The sequence below is a fragment of the Marmota marmota genome, unplaced genomic scaffold (assembly GCF_001458135.2).
Source record: "Marmota marmota marmota unplaced genomic scaffold, marMar, whole genome shotgun sequence".
In the NCBI taxonomy this organism is placed as follows: Eukaryota; Metazoa; Chordata; class Mammalia; order Rodentia; family Sciuridae; genus Marmota; species Marmota marmota.
Genome location: NW_025999900.1, coordinates 43,107,121 through 43,126,399, shown reverse-complemented (window position 1 = coordinate 43,126,399; position 19,279 = coordinate 43,107,121). Strand labels below are relative to the sequence as shown.

At 47.9% G+C, this 19,279-nt stretch overlaps 1 protein-coding gene across 2 annotated transcripts in view; it reads right to left on the bottom strand.

The window, feature by feature from the left end:
• Ift43 (intraflagellar transport 43) overlaps positions 1 to 19,279 on the bottom strand; it is an 81,266-nt gene that overhangs the window by 24,975 nt on the left and 37,012 nt on the right. For both annotated transcript variants that reach the window (XM_048799053.1, XM_015494213.2), the window contains one exon: positions 152 to 184. In XM_048799053.1, coding sequence (XP_048655010.1) covers positions 152 to 184 — 33 coding nt within the window. The remainder of the gene's footprint in view (positions 1 to 151; positions 185 to 19,279) is intronic.

Here is a 19,279-nt window from a genome sequence, read left to right as displayed (position 1 = left end):
TATGCATGAGACCAGCCCTGGTCCACAGCCAGATTTGTGCTATCTTATTTCTAAACGCTGTGTTCACCACAGGCTGAAGACATAATGACCACTAGGGCTATGCTGTTGACAAAGGTCACCAGAGGATGCCATAGGAAAACTGGACACATACTCTTCTATCTCTTCTGAAGCCTTCCTCCCAAACCTGCAAAAGAGAAGATGAGGTTTCTGAGAACACACGAGTCTCACATTTGGGGTAATGTTCTGGGAAAGGGTTTCAAAGGTGGGGACAAATTAGTATATCACAGTGCTTTAATTATCTGATTCCTCTTTTTTTTTTTTTTTGCCTTATGCTGGGGATTGGACCCAGAGATACTCTACCACTGGGCCACACTCACAGCCCTTCTTATTTTGAGACAGGGTCTCTCTGAGTTGCTGAGGTTGGCCTTGAACTTGTGATCCTCCCTCCTTGGCCTCCTGAGTAGCTGGGATTCTACCTGTGTGCCACCATGCCTAGTTATCGTATTCCTCTTTCTAGACCAGCCCCATAATCAGCACAAACAAACCACAGATGCTACAGCGCCTTGTTACTGCTTTATTCTAGCATAACTACAAGTGAAACTGTCACGATTAAGAGCAGGTTCAACAAGGACCTTAAAACCGAAAAGGACACAAATGATATGGCACTCTCCTTTCAATAGTAACTGTCCCATTGAAAATCAAAGTGTTTTCTTAGACTGAGGCTCTGAGTCTTATTTGGAGGTGGTAATTGTCAGCATGTTGAGCTTCTTGGGGGCAGAAGTTTAGCCTGTAGGCTCGGCCACTAGTTATCTGTGTCCTCCACCCAAGGAGTGCCCCCATGACATTCCACGAGGAATAGGCTGCATGGTTGACACATACCCAGTGGCACGGGAAACATCTGGGGAAACTGTTAGACATGACTGCTTTTCCAGCAGTGGGAAGTCCCTGAATCAGCTGGTTTGGAGAGGAAGAGCCTAGGACTATGCATTTTTTTAAAAAAAGTTCAGATAATTCTAATCTAAGGAGGTACTACTGACACTGTGCGAAACCCCAACCTAAAGTCCTCTAACTGTGGCTGGCAAATTACTGATGATGATAAAGCCGGGTGCTGTGGGCATGGTGATCACATTTTTAGTCTAAAAATTCCTACAATAAGAGTTGTGTGTTGTTTAAATGAATTTTTGGGCCAGAAATCTAGCATGGCGAGCCAGGGTTCAAAGAGGTGGTGGCCATGTCCCTAGAGCCCAGAGGCAGGATGCATGAGAAAGCCCTTGACAGGGTGGGACCACGGACCTCACCAGGAAGAGCTGTCCTGAAGCCAACCACCAATTCCTGCAAGGTGTAAATGATTCTCCCTGAGAGTCTAGCCATAATTTCATTTTTATTAAAAAAAAAAAAGCCAAAAATAAAATATATGCTAAGCCTGAGTTTAAAATAGAGTAACTTCCATGAAATATAAACTACATCAACTGGACTATTTAGGAAAAAAAAAAAAGGATGGTTGACACCAGGAGGGAGGAAAGAGTTGGGGGTTGCAGAGAGACCTCTCAGGCTGCAGCTTTTGCCTCTGGAGGGCAGAAGAGGGGCCCAGTGGCTAGGGTAGAGGGAGGCGGAACAGAGAGGGCAGCGGCAAGCAGCCAAGGCAGGCTGTACCAGAGGCCCTGGGCATCGCCCCTATTGCTGGATGACATGGGATATTCTAAGGCAGGATGCATGAATATGAGACCCCATGCAGATTGTCGGTGTATTCACATTTTTCACAAAATGCCTGTTCTAGTCAGAGGACCATTGAGCCAATGCTCCGAGCCCCCACGGCCACCTTCTGTGTGGGAGGACTAAGTCATCCTAGTTCCTGTCATGCCTAGAACCACTGCCTCTAACCATCCTCAAGTCAAACTTGCTAAGCCTACTTTTCAAATGACTTGGCCAACATGTCACGAATGGTGGAAATGCCTGAATGAAGAGGGGTAAGAGAAAAACAGGTAATAGAGGTGAGGCAGATGAGACCCACCCTCACTTTGTACATAAGGGACATACTCGGCTGTGACTGCCTTCAGGAGCGTGGCTGAATCGTTCCTTTCCTAAGCAATGTGCTTGGAAAAAGCAGTGGCGGTTTTGTCTGAAGGAAACAGTAATAATGACAGTGAATCCTTGGGGGGAGTCTCACTAACTGCCACTTATCCACCCAACACCCAAAAAGGGGGGTGAGTTTAATATTCATCTTAATTGCCAGAGAGCCCACATCCTGTTTTCTCCCCCTCTAGAGGGAGCCCAAGGACTCTGCCCAGACAGGAAGGAGGGAGCTCAAAGGAGTCTTCAGGCAGCTGGGGTTGTGGCTCGGGGTTAGAGGGATTGCCTAGCATGCGTGAGGATCCCCAGCACTGCATTAAAAAAAAAAAAAAAAAGGTATTATATCCATCTACAACTAAAAAAAAAATATTTTAAAAAAAGGAGTTATCAGGAATGGGCAGCAGGGCATCTCTTAGGTGGCATGCTCTCTCTCTGCCAGAAATAACAGGTTTGGGTACTTCCTCCTTGTGGACAGGGAGCCTAATGGGATGGAGCCCCTGCCTCTGATCTTCATCACAGATGGAAACTGGCCACTTCTGGACTTTACCCAGTGTGTACGAGAGTTTGGTTTGTTTATTGTTTTGTTTTAACATAAATTTGTTGCCCAAATGGGGAGATTTTCTTCATGAAAGTTCAGATTTCTGCTAACGCTGGTCCCTACCTAGGGCGCCCTCCCACCAAGCCCAGGACTAGCTCCGCAGCACTGAGTCTTGCTGCTGGTTCTCTCACAAGAGGCAGTAGGTGGGTGGAGAGGTTCCTACAGCTCCAGGGGATATCAAATGTGAGAAAAAAGGAGGCTGAGGGGAAGCATGTTTTGGGAGAATAGCTGGGAGAGTGTTTCTCTACAGAAACGTGAACACACAGACAATCTGCATGGTGTCTCAGAACAGAATCTGAAGTAAAACCCATTTCCGATTCACTTTATTTGTTCCCAGAGGCACCTGGGGCCAGCACAGTGACAGGCCCAGGAGACGGAGCATCTAATAACAGGTTCCTAAAGACCCCTTAGAGTCATGAGATCAATTTAGTGGATGGCCACCAGCCTGCTTTGCTTTTGCTTTCCTTCCTTCCTTTTTCTTTCCTTTTCTTCTTTTTCTTTTTTATATCCTAGAAAAGAGTGTACTGCAAACTGGATAAGCTTTTTGTTTTTAGTTTTACTCACAACCTAACATAATGTAGGGTGTATTTTTAATTATTGGTGACAGGTTAAAAACAACAATTAATGGCTGGGCGAGTGGCTCAGGCCTGTAAGCCCAGCAGCTTGGGAGACTGAGGCAGGAGGATCACGGGTTCAAAGCCAGCTTGGCCATGGGGAGGCGCCAAGCAACTCAGTGAGACCCCGTCTCTAAATAAAATATAAAATTGGGCCAGGGACGTGGCTCAGTGGCAAGTGCCCCTGGGTTCAATCCCTGGTACACCAACCCCCCTCCGCTCAAAAAAACCAAGCAAACAAACAAAAACCTAAACCAGCCTGCCAGGGGTGAGCCAGAGAGGGGTTTGGTGCTGATGTTCTGCTCCCCACAGGGGCTGAGGTAGGAGAACCGTGGATTCTGGGTCACCTCCTCACAGATGTACTTCTTCCCCAACTTGAGGGAACTGATGCTGTCACTGAAGCCCGCGAGGTCTGGTGGCGGCAGGCAGTCTATGCAGTGCAGGCCTGGGCTTCCTGTCCATTACTGCCCCCCAGGACCTCGTGCCTGGCTGCCTAGAAGTGGCTATTAATGCTAGTAAGATCACCCCACAGAGACGGAGCACTGTTTCAGACCCTCTAGACTCCCACGTCTAGGACACCGTCAATTGAGCTGTGGAACAGAAGTGCAGCAGGATTCAGCAGAACCCTTTACACCCAGGGACCCTGAGCGCCGCGGAGGGGGGCTTCACCCAAATCACAGAGCTAGTTAGTGACGAGGCTGAAACCAGACTCCCGACTTTCACTCAGGTCCCAAACACGTTGCCCCCAGCTTTTTCAAAAGTGGATCCCGCCTGATTTCCCAGTGTCCCCGGGCACCCAGACATCTGTCTGGATTGACTGCAGCCACTCCCTTCTTGACTCCCAGAAGGCAACAGAAGGCTGTGACAACGGAAAGCTGGAGTCCTTTAAGCAGGTAGCTCTTAACCGAATCACACCTGGGGAGCTTCTTCAATGAACATGTGCTAACCACCCCCCCATAGTAATTTCCAGAAATAGGCCCCAGGCACGACTGTGAGACTCTCTGCCCTAACCTTATTTCAGATATGAGGCTGAACGCTCCAGTTGCTAAGCAGCAATTGGAAACCTACCTGCCCCCTCCTTCTGAGCCGCCTACTTTCTTTCCCCAGAAGTGTTAATGAACTTGGACATGGCCTGAAGGCTGAGGTGAGGAGGGAACAGCCAGAGCCCCCGAGTGGTCAGTGGAGGGAAGGAAGCCTCTGTTCCTGGATGCCGTCCTGAGATGCACACAGGAGCCCACGGTGCTCACACCAAAGCACAGGCGCTCTCACCGTGGTGGACCAGGGCAATTCACACCTGATTAGAGATGCGCGTTCACTATGCAGAATGTGTGGCTGGAAGGCTGCTGAACCAGTACTTTGAAAAGTTAATTAAGTGCCAGGTTTCTTTTTAAGAGCTCCTCCATCACTTGCTGATGGCTGTGGCCATTTTGCAGAGTGAGGCCTCACCTCTGGACACCGGGGGGTAAACCTCCTCCCTCACCTCCACCCACTAGTTGCCTTCCTCCTGCGAGGGAGGCACCCTCCTGGTCAGTGGCCTGGCAAAGGGAAGTCATGGCCACCTCTGTGTGGTCCTTTCCAAACTGCCAAAAACACTCAGCCACAAAGCCACCCCGTGCTTTAAACATCGGCTCCTCGAGCAGAGGTGCTTAAGGGTGAGGGGTGGTCCTTCTGTAGAGTCCTGTCCCTCAGCTCAGCACTCAGCCAGCCCCTTCTTCTTTTCACCCCCATTTCTCTTTCTTCGGCTTGATGCAGTTACTCGCTCTTAATTTTTAGGAAAACCCACTCCCAGGCTGCAGCCGGCCTCCCCACAAACCTGCCAGAGAAGGAAGACGGTCAAGCACTGGGCTAAGTGATGTTATTTATACGTGCCTGTGGTTGGCATAGCTTACGTCACACACAGTATTACACATGGCGTTTCTGAACGGTCACATTATCTTATTTAATTTGCTCTGTTTTACAGGTGAGGAGACTGGGGTTCAGCGAAGTCAACTTGCCCAAGGTTACTTACCTAGCAGGAAAAAAAAAAGCCCAGTGTTCGGAGGCAGGCCAGCGGCTCCACCAACCAAAATGCTCCCTCTAGACTCTACTTCCATTCCATCAATATTTTCTCTAATGGAGACACATTTCAACTTACATAGGGATACAGCTTTGTCAGGCCTCATAATACAGTAGTTAATGCTAGTTTAATTATTCTGTGTGATTTATTATGTACATTATTATTTATAACATGACACCTTGAGTTATGGCAAAAAAAAAGAGATCATGTCTGTAAGTCACCTTCCCCTCCATGTTCCCTCCTTTTTGCATTTCTTGTGCTTAAATTCAATCTCTTTCCTTGGTACTCAGTGACTACACTGACATCCATTTGGTTGGATAAGGACAAGCTTGTCCCAATGGTGTATCCCATGACCACAGCCCCATGAGACCCAGTAGACTTCTGTGTGCGTGCATGTGTATGTGTGTGTGTATGTGTGTATGTGTGTGTGTGCGCGCGTGTGTGTGTTTTTTACTGGGAATAATCCCAGGGGCAGTCTACTAGTGATCTATAGCCCCAGCCCTTTTGATTATTTATTTGACACAGAGTCTTGCTAAGTTGCTGAGGTTACCCTTGAACTTGTAATCCTCCTGCCTCAGCCTCCCAAGTAGCTGGGATCACAGGTGTGTACCACTGTGCCTGGCTTCTGGTGAACTCCTGAATCCTCAGGGTTCCATTCTGGGGCTCAACGGTAAAGATGTGAAAAAAATCCTCCCCTCCTGTGGAGTCTGTCCTTGTCACCCCCTTGCTGTGAGGGGTCTGTCCTGATCATCATGATCAAGAGTCCACACAAGTAGTCATGACCCCAACTGCAGGGACCCCACTAGCTTCTAGGGGAGAGGCCCTGAAGCACCCCAGATCCCTCGAGTACTACCACCTGGGTTATGTGCCAGAGGCTGAAAGGCAGTGCTAACGCAGACATCAACTCAGGTGAAATGTTCCTCTCGTGTCTAATGGAACACTGCAGAGATCTAAATGGAGATAAAGTACCATGGCTCAGAGGACAGCCAGGATGCTATCTTTATGCAGCATGACAATGTTCAGTGGTTAATTAGACACCGTTAACCTATTTTAGCAGGGGACATAACTGGGATAAATGGGGGGAAGTGTCCTTGAAGCCTTTTAATACCCACGGCACATACTGGACCCTAGACTCACCTTCCTGCTGCAAGACGGAACCAGCTTCGGATAGACCGAGTGCCAGATCCCTGACTGCCCAGGGGACCGCCCTCCTGGGCCCACTCCTCAGAGCTGCCGCCTCTGATCTCAGGGGAAACGTGAAGGGTTTGGACAAATGGTGACAACTACAACCTGTTGCGGGCAAGAAACCTAAAGCAACACAGGGCACTCACATGGCCCATTGCGAAAAGAAGACATTCTTCAGCCAGGGGCCAAATTCATAAGGAAAAGCTGGCAAGGGCAGTATCAGAAATAAGATTAACTACTAAACTGGCACCAAAGCTACTTCACATTTTAAAAACGTGTCACTCCTCTGGAGGAAAGAAAGATCAAAATGTCATTTTCTTGCAAAGTTTTCTCCCCTCGTGATTATAAAATGTCCAATAAAAATTTCAACTTGCTCCTAAACCATGTTGAGATAAATTTTATCCAGGCCTAAGACAGAGAAGACAGTCCCAGATCACATCACTTAGCAAACCCCAAAACAAGGATCTTAATAAACTGTGTGACCCACCAAACAAGCCTTTGCAAGGAAAACAAGAAGAGGAGGTACCTGACACTGTAATGGTGGCTACGCTACCCCTTCAGAGTCAGATTGTAAACTGGATGCTCGGGGACCCTTAGCTCTAAAGGTCCCCATTCACATAGTGCTGGTGAAAAGCCAGCTGTTTCTCATGAACTGAAGTTTTCTTGGCCAACAAATTCCTTCTCATTCAAATCTCTCCTGAAAGCTAAAGTGCCCACCCTTTCCCCCTCAGTTCCTAGTTCTTGCCTTTTATCTGTTTATTATCTAAAATGTATTTTCTCCTTTCTTTAATGACAAACAAGAATTCCCTAGCACCCAAATTTTGGCACTCCGGGGTTTTAGGACACAGTGGACCACATTTAGCTCCTGATGGCATAGTTCATCAACAAGGTATCTGGTAAAGAAATGAGAACCCATGTCTGCATCCTGAATGTAGACCGCCAAAGCCTGTCCTCCTGAAGAGATACTGAAATACAAGGCAATTTCTGGGTGAAGTCTGCCCCCTGCTGGGTAGATTAAAAATAACATCTTTGTTTGATTCAAACAATATTTATCAGGAAAAAAGGTTGAAATATAAGAAACCGTTTCAGTAGCTAAAAACAGTAATGGGACTATATAAAAATTGCACATACACATGCTATCAGAGAAAAGTAGCAGAGACAGAGAAAAAAGAGAGACAGCGCTCTAGACTTTACTTATCTCGAGTGAACATTATTTTATTCGGGAAATAGTTATTGGATTGCTAATTATGTCTTAGGCACAAATAGGAGGTGTGGGAATTGAGGATTTTTGCTTAGGACATTATAATCTGGTGGGAGAAAAAAACATTATAGAAATAACACTAATACCTCCATAAGCACACAAACTTCAGGGTCTAAATAACATCTACCACCATTCAAACTGCAGCTGCTAGAGTGGAAATGGGAGACTTGGATTCAATAAAGGGACCTGAAGAAAGCCCCACAGTCAGCGGGATGCAGAGCTGGAACTAGACATTAGGTTCACAGCTAAGCATGGCGCATGCCTGTAATCCCATCCGCTCCGAAGGCTGAGGCAGGAGGATCATAAGTTTGAAGCCAGCCGCAGCAACTTAGCAAGGCCCCTCAGCAACTTAGTAAAACACTGTCTCAAAATAAAAAATAAGAATGGCTGGGGATGTAGCTCAGTGGTTAAGCGCCCCTGGGTTCAATGCCTAGTACAAAAAGAAAAGAAACTCAGGTCCACACATACCCCTTGGTTTGTGCTGCTGCCCCTGGTTCTACTATGCCCCTAACTTAGCAGGACAGGGAGGCCAGTGTTAGCAAGATGTAGTGGATTCCAGAGGACACTAGCCTCTCCAGTTGGCTGCTCTGGGGAGGCTTGTAAGAAAAGCTCCAGGAAGGAAGGAAACTACCTGAACAAAGGTCAGAGGCACGAAGGGGCCAGGTGTGCTCAAGCAGCAACAGGGGACCCTGGTGTAGCCAAACACAGGCACGGTGGGGCTGGGTAAAATGCTGACTCACATGAGATGCTGCTGCCCGCGAGTCTCAACGGTAAATATATACATTGATCAGGAATCGGGAGGGAGCTACACAGCTAGGAATTAATCTTCAATGGATTCTTTTTCCCCCAGTTCAAGTCACTGAAGCCAACATACAAAAAGAGATTTCAATGAATAACATGCAACTCATACGTGAACGTCACTCAGCTTGCTACTCTGCAGTGTAAAAGCAGCACAAGGGTTAAGTGGAAGAAGTTGTGTGCCCCCCTCACAAACCCCCAAACAACAGGAGGCAAAGCAGCGGACAGCTGCCACAGGACACCATGGCTCAAACATCTGCTGTACTCAAGTGCCACCTTCAGGGATTCCACTCCAGTTGTAGCCTTTCTGGACCTACTTCCTTTTACTTTAATAAATGTATTTAAAAGAAATTTTCTTAAGGGCAGGTAGACATGAGATTTAACCCAGAGATGTTCTACCGCTGAGCCACATCCCCAGCCCTTTTCAGTTATTTTGAGACAGGGTCTCCCTAAGTTGCCCAGGCTGGCCTTGAACTTGTGATCCCCTTGCTTTAGTCTCTTGGGTCGCTGGGATTACAGGAAGTGTCACACATGACACCTGGCTTCAATTCATTTTTAATTGCTGGATAAATGGGTCTTTTACTTCTGGAGAGAATTTTTTGCTCACCATCTGAGAAACTACTTCCTAGGTAGATTTCTTTCCCCTCTGTTGTTTTCTCTGCTCCTTTTTCACAACCTTCCCCGCCACTAAAGCCGCAAATACACTAAAATAGCCCAAGGGATGAGGTGTGCAAAGAGGAAGCACTTGAGCTACTGGGAGACACATGCTAGGCCAGGGATCAGGGAGGGCCATGGGGTGCCTCCTGAAGGCTTATGGTCCCTGCTGGTGAATTTCTGGTAAATAGAATGAAGGACACTCTGGCACTTCTAAACATGGCCTCTTGCATAATGACCACGGTGACACCAGGAGACAATGGCACTGCCACCAGTAACCAGCTCTGGTCAGGACAGCAAGGGTCAAAAAGTAAACTCACTCAAAAACCCGCTAGGTCAGACAAAACTCAGATCTGTGAGGGGCCTTCCTCCATTTCATGTGCATATTAAACCTACAATGCCCGCGTTGCTGCTGCTTATATTAAAACTGCTTTCGGTTATTTCTCGATAAAGGACCAAAAAGAAAAGGAAAGAAGTAGGTGTGATGTTCACAGATGCATTTTATTTTTGAGAGTGCGGATCTGTCAAAGGGAGAACAAGGAGATCATTCTGTCGGGAGAATTTTAACCAATGGCGGGCGCCTCCCATCCTCCCCTCCTGGTCTCTGGCTGCTCACGCTGCAAGGCAGCCGTCCCCCTCAGCACAGGCAGCTGGCTCAGGGGACACAACTTTTTTCCTTGAAAGTTTTTCTGTTCAATCAGATTGCTTCATATGATCAACATCTCATTTCTGTGAGGGTCCCAGAGGATCGCAGTAAAGGCGCTTCTATTCTAACAGCCTCACTCTTGCACAAACAGTACGGTGCACGGCCGCTCCGTGAACTTGAGATGAATGGCCCAGCTCTCGAGGTCTGTGAAGGGGCAGGGATGTGGAATGTGAGGCGCACGCCACTCTATTAATTAGTTGTGTGACCTTGGGCAGCGGGGCAAGGTGACATTTAAGGGCCGTTTCTAACTCTTAAGATTCTATGATTCGGAGTTAGTAAACCTCCCCAGGCCTCATTCCTCCCTCTGCAAACAGAGGGGGCTGGACTCCGACACTGCTCAGGTCTCTGCCCAGCTCTGAATGATCACCAATCCTGCCCCGACCCCGCCTGTTCCCTTTTCTGACAGCCCCCTAGAAGCTCCCTCCCCTCACTGGTTTATCCTGCCCTAAAATTTCAGTCAAGCCAGGACAATATGCTTGTCTGAGCTCTCTAAGTCCATGTGGTGGTGGTGGTGGTGGTGGTGGTGGGAAACAGGGAGGAACGAGAACGTGAAAGGAAGCCCTCTTTCCTTTTTCTTTTTTTGGTATCAGGAATTGAACGGGGGTGGGGTGGGGGTGGGGGTTAACAACTGAGCCACTTCCACAGCACCCTCACCCATATATATTTTATTTTGAGACAAGAGTCTTGCTAAGTGGCTTAGGGCCTTGATAAGTTGCTGAGGCTGGCTTTGAACCTGCAATCCTCCTGCCTCAGCCTCAGCTGGGATTATAGGCATGTGCCATGATGCCCAGCTCTTCTTCCTTTTTGAATAGCTTTAGGGACAACAAAGTTAACTTGAACTCTCCTCCTGATTAAGAACTTAAGGCCTTTCCTCCCCAGCCCATCCTCTTCTTTCTTAGTTATGGCTGAAACTTGCTATAACTTTCGCAAGTGCATGGAGAAATCCTGCTTCCCTGACTCCTCTCCCAAACTGCTCACGTGCTCCTGACATTCCCACTGTTTCTTCCTACTTAATGTGACTCCAGTTCCCTTTCCTGCCACATAGCTGGGAAGAGAGCACCTGCTAAACCCTCCAGGCCTCCAGACACAGGCAGCTCAAAACCAATTTGCCTGTCCTCTGGGTCAGGGGGACTCAAACTACCTCAGCATAAGTCCAGGGTCGGCTGGCCAAGGTGCTCGTGCCCAGCTCTGCTCTAATGGGCTGACACCAGTGGTTCTGAAGTGAGAGGATGCTGTGGTTTGATGGCCACGTTTCCTCCAGGATTAATGATGAAATAAATTAGGTCATGAGGGCAGAGGGCTCAGTGTCTTACAAAACAGGGAGGGAACTCAGGAGGCCCTTTTGCCCTGTCTTCCTCCATGACACAGCAATGAGGCACGATATGAGAAGCAGAGAACAGTTCTCACCATACCACAAATCCGCTGCTGCCTCACCCTGCCCTTCCCAGCCTCCAGAACTGTGAGAAGGCAATTTCTATGACTCATCTGGGGTTGTGGCTCAGTGGTAGCGTGTTCGCCTAGCACACGTGACACTGAGTTTGAGCCTCAGCACCACATAAAAATGAAATAAAGATTGGGTGTCCACTACAACTAAAAAAAAAAAAAAAAAAAAAAAAAATCACCGGATCTGTTGTACTCTGTTATAGCAGTATGAACACTCCAACACAGAGGGTCTAGTATCAAATCAGTTTCACCATTTCCTAGCTGTGTGCTCGTGGGCAAGTCACTTAAACTCTGCAAGACTGGTGAGAGGACCATATTGAACTTCACAAGTTTTATTCTAAGAATCAAATTAGTTAATTCAGGCAAAGCATTGAAGAGTGTGCTGTTGGTGTCACCTGATGATGGAGAAATGTTCTGAGAGATGCGTCCTCAGGCAGCTTCGTCACTGGGGAACAGCACAGTGTGCTTACACCAACTGAGTCAGCTCTGAAGTTACTAGGTGATATGACCTTCTAGGACTACTGTTGTACACAAGGTCTGTTGCTGACCCAATGTCAACGGTGTGGCGTATCACTGTACTTGGCACGCAGGAAGTGCTCTGCAAACCGGAGCTGCCGCTGCCATTACCCTCATCAGATCATCAGTTTATATTTCCTGTGCTTTAGCTGCTGTCTTTCTCCATGATCATAACTGAAGACCAGCCCCAGACAGATACTGGTGAGGTGTGTCAGCAGGTCTCCCTCGTACCTATTGTCTCCAGGGACCACCATTCCCCTGGCTTCAACACGCCCCAGTTACTGCTTGCTGAACCTGCCTGAGCACCGTCGGTCACATGCCCAGCAGCCTGCCCTCGCCACCTGCCAGCTCCTGCCTACAGACTCTTGTGGGCACGTGCCACCTTCTGCCAGCTCCTGAAGCCTTGCCACAAGCAGCCACTGTTTCAACAGAAAAATCTACTGGACCCCCTCTCAGTTTTCCATCCCTGCTTTACTGTTTCTGCCTCTTGGGTCCCTTCCTTCACTTCAGCTACTTCTGTTTCATCCCTGTTTAAAAGGCAGCTTTTCTGGCATTCAGATTCTTTCTGAAGGATTCTCCACTTCTAGAAAGATTCCAGAATTAGGTGAAATTGCTCCTGTGCTTGTCAGCACAACAAACCCTCCATGTCACAAGACACAGTAGTTACTGTAGGACAGCACCATCCAGGGACTTCTGAATCTTAGCTTGATGGCATCAGATCACAAAAAACAGTTTGCCACCTAGCCCAAAGTCATCTTCCTGCCCTTTTATTCAAACCCCAATTTTGCTTTGGGTGATGATGAACCCAACTAAAGATATTCCATTCCCTTGCCTCTCACATTGCGGGGGGCATATGCTCTATTTCTGACCAATGAGAAAGAGGCAGCAGCCCCTCGAGCGCACGCCTGTCTCCCTCACTGACAAAAGCCAGATGCTTTCTAAGGGGGTGTTCTTCTCTTTCACCTCCAAGTCATTCTCCCTTTTTCCTCCTGGAAAACGGGGTGAGTCCTGGATGGGGCAGCAGTCAGCTTGCAATCATGAGGTCTGTGCATGACAAAAGCCACACACCAAGGACAGTGGGGCCAAAAGATGAAAGAGCTGGGTCCCTGCTGCCTACAGGGCTGCCATTCCAGCCCTGGTCTTCTGAGCCCTGGTCTTCTGGTTCTGATGCCTTCTGTGTAAGCCTCTGCTGATGGGGTTTGGGGCCTACAGAAGACACAACCCCACTACACAGCTCGTCTGGTGGCAGATGAGAACCCCTCTCATCAAGCAGGAACAGGCAGCTTGAGAACACCAATCCCAAGCAAGCATCATGGGATAACCTTAATGCAGGTCTCTGCAGAGAAACCAGCGGATTGAAATGGGCACCAGGGAGTGCAACTCTCAGGATACGACTGAGACACTTCGCCAACATGTGTGAGAGAAGAAGGCCTTGCACTCAGGAGGAAGAAGGAGGGCAGACCCCTCTGTAACCTTGCAGCCTAAGGAGGGGACAGCCGCTATACAGAACGGCCATGAGAGCCTTTCAGAGTGTGCCACTGTGACTTCTAATAAGAAATATGTGTACCTGGTTTCCTGGCCCAGGGCTCCCCAAGTCCTCGGATTTCTGAAGTGAAGATAGCCTCAGGATGGAGGGCTGGTTGCCAAAGGAAACAGCTATGTGATTAAAGGGCTGGAACTTTCTTTCAGTCCCAGTTCCCCAACCTCCCTATTCCTGACATCCAGACCTCTGGGGAAAGAGGTTGAGGGCTGAGTTGATCACCAAGGCCAATGACTTAATCAATCATGCCTATGTAATGAAGCTTCCATAAACACTCAAAAGGACAAGATTCCGAGAGTGTCCAAGTGAATGACAGAAAGGAGCATGCCTCATTCCACGGGGACAGAGGTTCCTGAGCTCATGACCCTTCCTAACCTCATACTATGTATCTCTTTGTCTAACTGCTCATTTGTATCATTTAAAAATACTGTGTTAGCTTTGTGTTACTATGACAAATACCAGAAAAATAAATTTATAGGGAGCTAAGGTTTATTTTAGCTCACAGTTTCAGAGTTTTCTGTTCATGATCGCTTGGCCCTGTTGCTTTGGGCCTGTGGCAGCACGATACATCATGGCAGGAGCATGTGGCAGAGGCCTTCACCTCATGGTAGTCAAGAAGCAAAGAAAATGACAAGAAGGGTCAGGAGACCCATTGAGGGCACACCCACAATGGCCTAATCTCCTCCCACTAAAGGCCCTACCACTTAAAGATTCTACTGCCTCCCAACAGCTTCATGGGCTGGGCACCAAACCATGCGCACATGGACCTTTAAAAGACATTCCAGATTCAAAGTATAGTAAACATGCTTTGAAATAAACCTGCAAAAGTATTTTCCTGAGTTCTGCAAGCTGTTGTAGCCAATTAACTGAACCTGGAGGGTCTGATGTTAACTCCAGGTGGTCAGTGCCAGGACTGAGAGGTTCTGTAGGACACTCGGCTGGTGTCCACTGGAGAACTGCCTGGTGTGTGTGGGACTAACCCCACACATCTGGTGTCAGAAGTGCAGTACTGAGTATAGTAGGAGAAGAGGGTTCGTTCTCTCATTTGACAGAGAGGATTCTACTTGGGGAGAAATGGATTTCCTTTTACATTTGCAAATACCCTAAGATGGTGCCATGTCAAAAAGGCATTCACAAGAGGAGTGATAACATGTCCCCTGAATCACTGATCACACACCTATCCCCCACTTCAGTGGCAGCTCAAGGCCCTGCCTGCAGGCCCCCCCTCCACCCTGCCCCTTGGCCCCTTCTACTTCCCTATACAAACCTGGGGTCAGTCACTGTGGTGTGCTCATCCTAACACTCTTAACACACTGTGGTTTATCTGCACCTCCCCTCTCCTGGCCATGCCTGGAAGGCCTGTTCCCACCTCACAGTCAGCTACTTCATTTCCAGGCTATAACTCAGACTACAAAGACCTGTTCCCAGCCGCCATCCAGAAAGTGCGTGTTAGGTGCTCACACACACTTTCTGAGTCAGGGAAGGCCGTGAGACCACTTGGTTTTAGTACTGAGAAGACAGAGCTCAAGGATGTTGAGCTGGCTGCTCAAGGCTACCCTGTGCCTTGGTCCCTTTGCACGTCCTACCCAGGGCTCTGTACTATGCCCACTGCCTTTTCTTGTCCCCTTCTTTAAAGATGTCCTCCCCTGCTGGAAAGAAGGCTCAAAGCTTGTTTGAGCTTTCTACTCCATGAAGTGTGGATAATGTGGGACTCACTTCCCAGAATCATAAGAGCCTACAGGTCAAAAGGGAACTTTGAGATCATCAAGTTCAAACTCCTTAGGGAACTTTGGGCCAGAAAGTGGGCATGATATGCTCCAAGATCATGCAACCCTGAGAGCCACAGCATAGGGCGGACGTCCAGCTCCTCCTACAGGTCAGGGGAAACAGTGGCCCTGGCACAGGAGGGTGGCTCAGTAATAAGCTCAGGAAACAGCCTCGCAGGACCCAAAAACAAGAGGTGGGGGCTGCCAAGGCCACAGAAACTAGTACCTGTCTCCCAAGTCAGCTGCCTGGGAATGGATCCAGTTCTTGGAGGGCACTGCAGTGTTAGAAGGGAAAATCGTTCCCAATGCCTAATTGAACTTAACGACTAGCCTAATAAGCCTTTTAATGGCAGGGCTGGCATGGCCTTGGTTTGTGCCCCTAAGAGCTGGCTGCCTCCTTGCGTTTACCAGATGTGTGGGGTTAGTCCCACAAACACCAGGCAGTTCTCTGGGGGCCTGAGTGGCTGGACTGCAGCTCTTGGACAGGTAGGCCAAGGGAGGTGAGGGAGGGCCACCATGGCTCTCCCGGCTGAGCTGTGTCAACTCATCCCATGGGAATGCCTGCTGAGGTGCCACCTTGTGTAGGGACACTCAGATGCTAAGGGGCAAAAAACAGGGGGTGGTGGAGCACCGAAGAGCATCAGACTCACCCGGTTCCAGTTCTGGCTGGTGACTTACCAGCCCTGTGACTGTGAGCAAGTCATTTCACCTTTCTGAACGTCAGTTTCCTCATCTGAGAGCAGAAATAATAATAGCACCTACCCCATGGGGGTTGCTTTAAGGACCAAATGACTGTTTTTGAGGATCAAATGACTCCAGGGCTCAGCTCAGAAGTCACAAGAGAGGAGGTGTCTGTGGACTTGTGCTACTTGTGTGTGTGGTGTATTCACACGTGTGTGTTCTCGTCTGTGCAACAAGAGGGCTGGCAAGATGTGAGCTATCCAGCTACAGGTTTGGCAGTGACGCCCCAGAAGGCAGAATCTACTTCTGAGGATGAAACTGTCAATTCCCTAAAAAACAGAGCTGTTGTAAAAAGAAAACAGACACCATCAGAGGCTTGATCATGGGGTGCATAGGGGCATGAACAAAAAGAACCTTCATGTCCACCCAGAGGGGAGTAGTGTCTCCTACTATTATAGGAGGGATTATTATGGAGCAATTAGGAAAAGGAAGCATGTCCACATGCACCGAAGGCTCTCGAGGATGCACTCACTGCTAAGTGGAAAAGAAATTCAAACACAGGATGCAGGACACTGAATACGATCTTACTTCTATTTAAAAAAAAAATACTTATTTTGGTCAGTACAGATAGATTTACAGGGGTTAGGTCCTGATAAACCGATTTGCAAGTGGAAAATTCATTTAACACACCTCACCTATGGAACACTATGGCTTGGTGACACAGGTGACACAGGCTGCCGGCCCTGTACTCTATGGGGGGTGGAGGGTGCTTGCTGCCACATCCCAGCATCACGAGAGGATTGTACAAATCCCTAGCCAGGAAAAGATCCAAATTCAAAATTCAAAGTCCTAAAGTACTATTTCTACTGAATACATATTGCTTTCACATCATTGTAAAGTTTAAAATCATAAGTCAAACCATCAAAAATAGGGGACAATCTGTGCATCTGTTGAAGTGTGTAAAAGATACCAACAAGGAGAGAAAGGAGGTACTGGAGAACAAAACTGACCAAATTATACTGGTATAGTGTGTGCATGTACAAATCGTAACCATGAATCCCACTATTATACAAAATTATAATGCACCAATATTTTCTTAAAAGATACCAACAAATGTTTCTAGTACTTACTTTTAGAGAGATGGCTAATAGTGGAGATGGTGGTTGCAGGTAAATTCAGTTTTATCTGTCTTGTTTGAATTTTACATCATGAAAATTCTCAGTTGGCTTGAAAACTAAAAGGGACTTTATTTAAAAAAAAAAAAAATCAATGAGGCTGCTTCTAAGGAGTCCCCCAGCAATGCAGGGTTCACACAGACCCCAACCAGCTCTTACAGCAACACTAGAATTTGACAGGACAGGACACTGGCTCTACCCTCCAGTCTAGAAGAGCTGCACTATGCAGCAGTCCAGAGAAACAAATGGAATGTTCCACCTCCGCCTTTTGGCTGTTGTTATTTAGAGAGAGTTCTATGGACTGTTTATTCCTTTCCTGACACCAGAGACCCTTCAAGCTCTACTCTTCTACCCCTGGCTCCAAGAAACGACCAGCTCCAGTCACCAGGGGGCTTTCACTTTTGCAAAACCCGAGACTAACAGAGGCCAAGTTAAAGCCTTCCAGGGTCATGCTGAGAACCCACTCTAGAAGTACACCTGGTTTTCAACTGCAGTGAAGGTCAAGGGTATCTTCATGAAGAAAAGCGAAGGGCAGAGAGGAAGCTGAGAGCAGGCTTCGGGGGAAGCAGGAAGAGGGCCTGTGGCTGCAGTGTGCTGGGGCCTCCCCTCAGGCAACTGAGATGTAATTCTGCTGACTGGGTCCCTGGGGGGCTCAGCTGTCCTGTCCCTGGGGCACACGCACAGGCAGGTGTGCAACTCAGGTGCCACTGTTCTCTCCTCACTGCCTCCCTGGTGCCTCAGGTGCTTGCCTCTGCTCCGAGGAGAGGAGTGACAGGGCCACTGGTTAGGTAGACTGCTCCACTTTTCAGAGAGGCAAGCAAAGTATTCAAGTGCCACTGGAATCAGAGTGCAGTTATCTCCTGCCTAGTCATTTAAGCAAATCGGTTTTGTGACACTACACAAGCCATCGAGGCCCTAAACTAATGAATACAGCCTAGCACACCTGCTTGTTCTGCACCAAACATCCCCATGTCAATCCAGGGGGAGTGGCATGAAAGTACCCCTCAAATCACACCAAGAGGAAAGATGATGCACACTCCCTACCTCTTCCCTAGCCTATAGGATCCCTAAGTACCACATTTAAAGCCTTTACGAAACTTTTCAAGGGTCCTGTTATGGCTATTCCATGAGTAAGTACCGGAAGTCTGCCTTCTCAGCCTGGGAAATATCACCCCAACTGTCTGATTGTGGTCCTCTTCATGGAGATAGAAAATTGTGACAAATAGACTTTCAATTCTTCTAATCTTGTTTGGTTTTTCATGAAAACCAAATAATCAAAATTGTGCTTATCAATGAAAATGTGAAGATCAAAGATTATGTTGTTTTACTTCACTGGGATTATGTTCTTTTACTTCACAGGGTCCCCCTCCTAATGACTGGAGATCCTAAGAAACATCCAAAATGCACTCACTGATCAAATTCACACCGTGCACCTGTGTGTGCCAAGCGCCACAGACCAGAAGCAACGAGAGACACACAGCCCTTGAACAGTAACCAGCAATTAGTTACTTGTAATGCAAAGGCAAAGGCAGCTACAACTCCAGAGCGCTCAGCAAAAATAAAGACAAACAAAACTAGAGATTGAGGAGGAGCCCCAAGTATGCAAGGTTCACAGTGGGTCGCTCAAGGAGCAGAGGGCCGGGGAGCTTGTACTGTTCTTGCAATTTTTTTTTATGGGTTTGAAGATTTTCTAAATAAAAAGATTTGGGGATCTGGGAGGAGGAAGAGGCAAAACTGCAAGCATAAACTGTACTTCACACCACCAAATGGCTGATGAGAGGAAGTTCTTTACAGAAAGTTCTCTGTTCATAAGTGAAAATTAGAAAATCACCATCTGACAACCTTTCATGAGATCCTTTCTCTAGGCAGCTGTCACCCAGGGACACCACGACCACCAGGGGGGAGTCAGACAATGACCGTGAAGTACAGGATCCCACACCCCAACCCCCGATCAATCACAGACTCGCTTAAGTGGAATAACCAGACACCTGTGCCCTCAGGAGTGCTGCAGTGAGACCCACACGGCGCCACCTACGGAGTACGCCTGCCTCAGCAACGAGCCTCAGCTGAACTGCCAGTCTGACCTAGATCTAACCATCCATTTAAGAGGGGACTTGGGAGACAGACAACTAGAAGAAATGGGCCCAACCCAGAATGTGGGACACTCCACAGGACGAGTTTCTTACCAAAAAAAAAAAAAAAAAAAAAAACCCAAA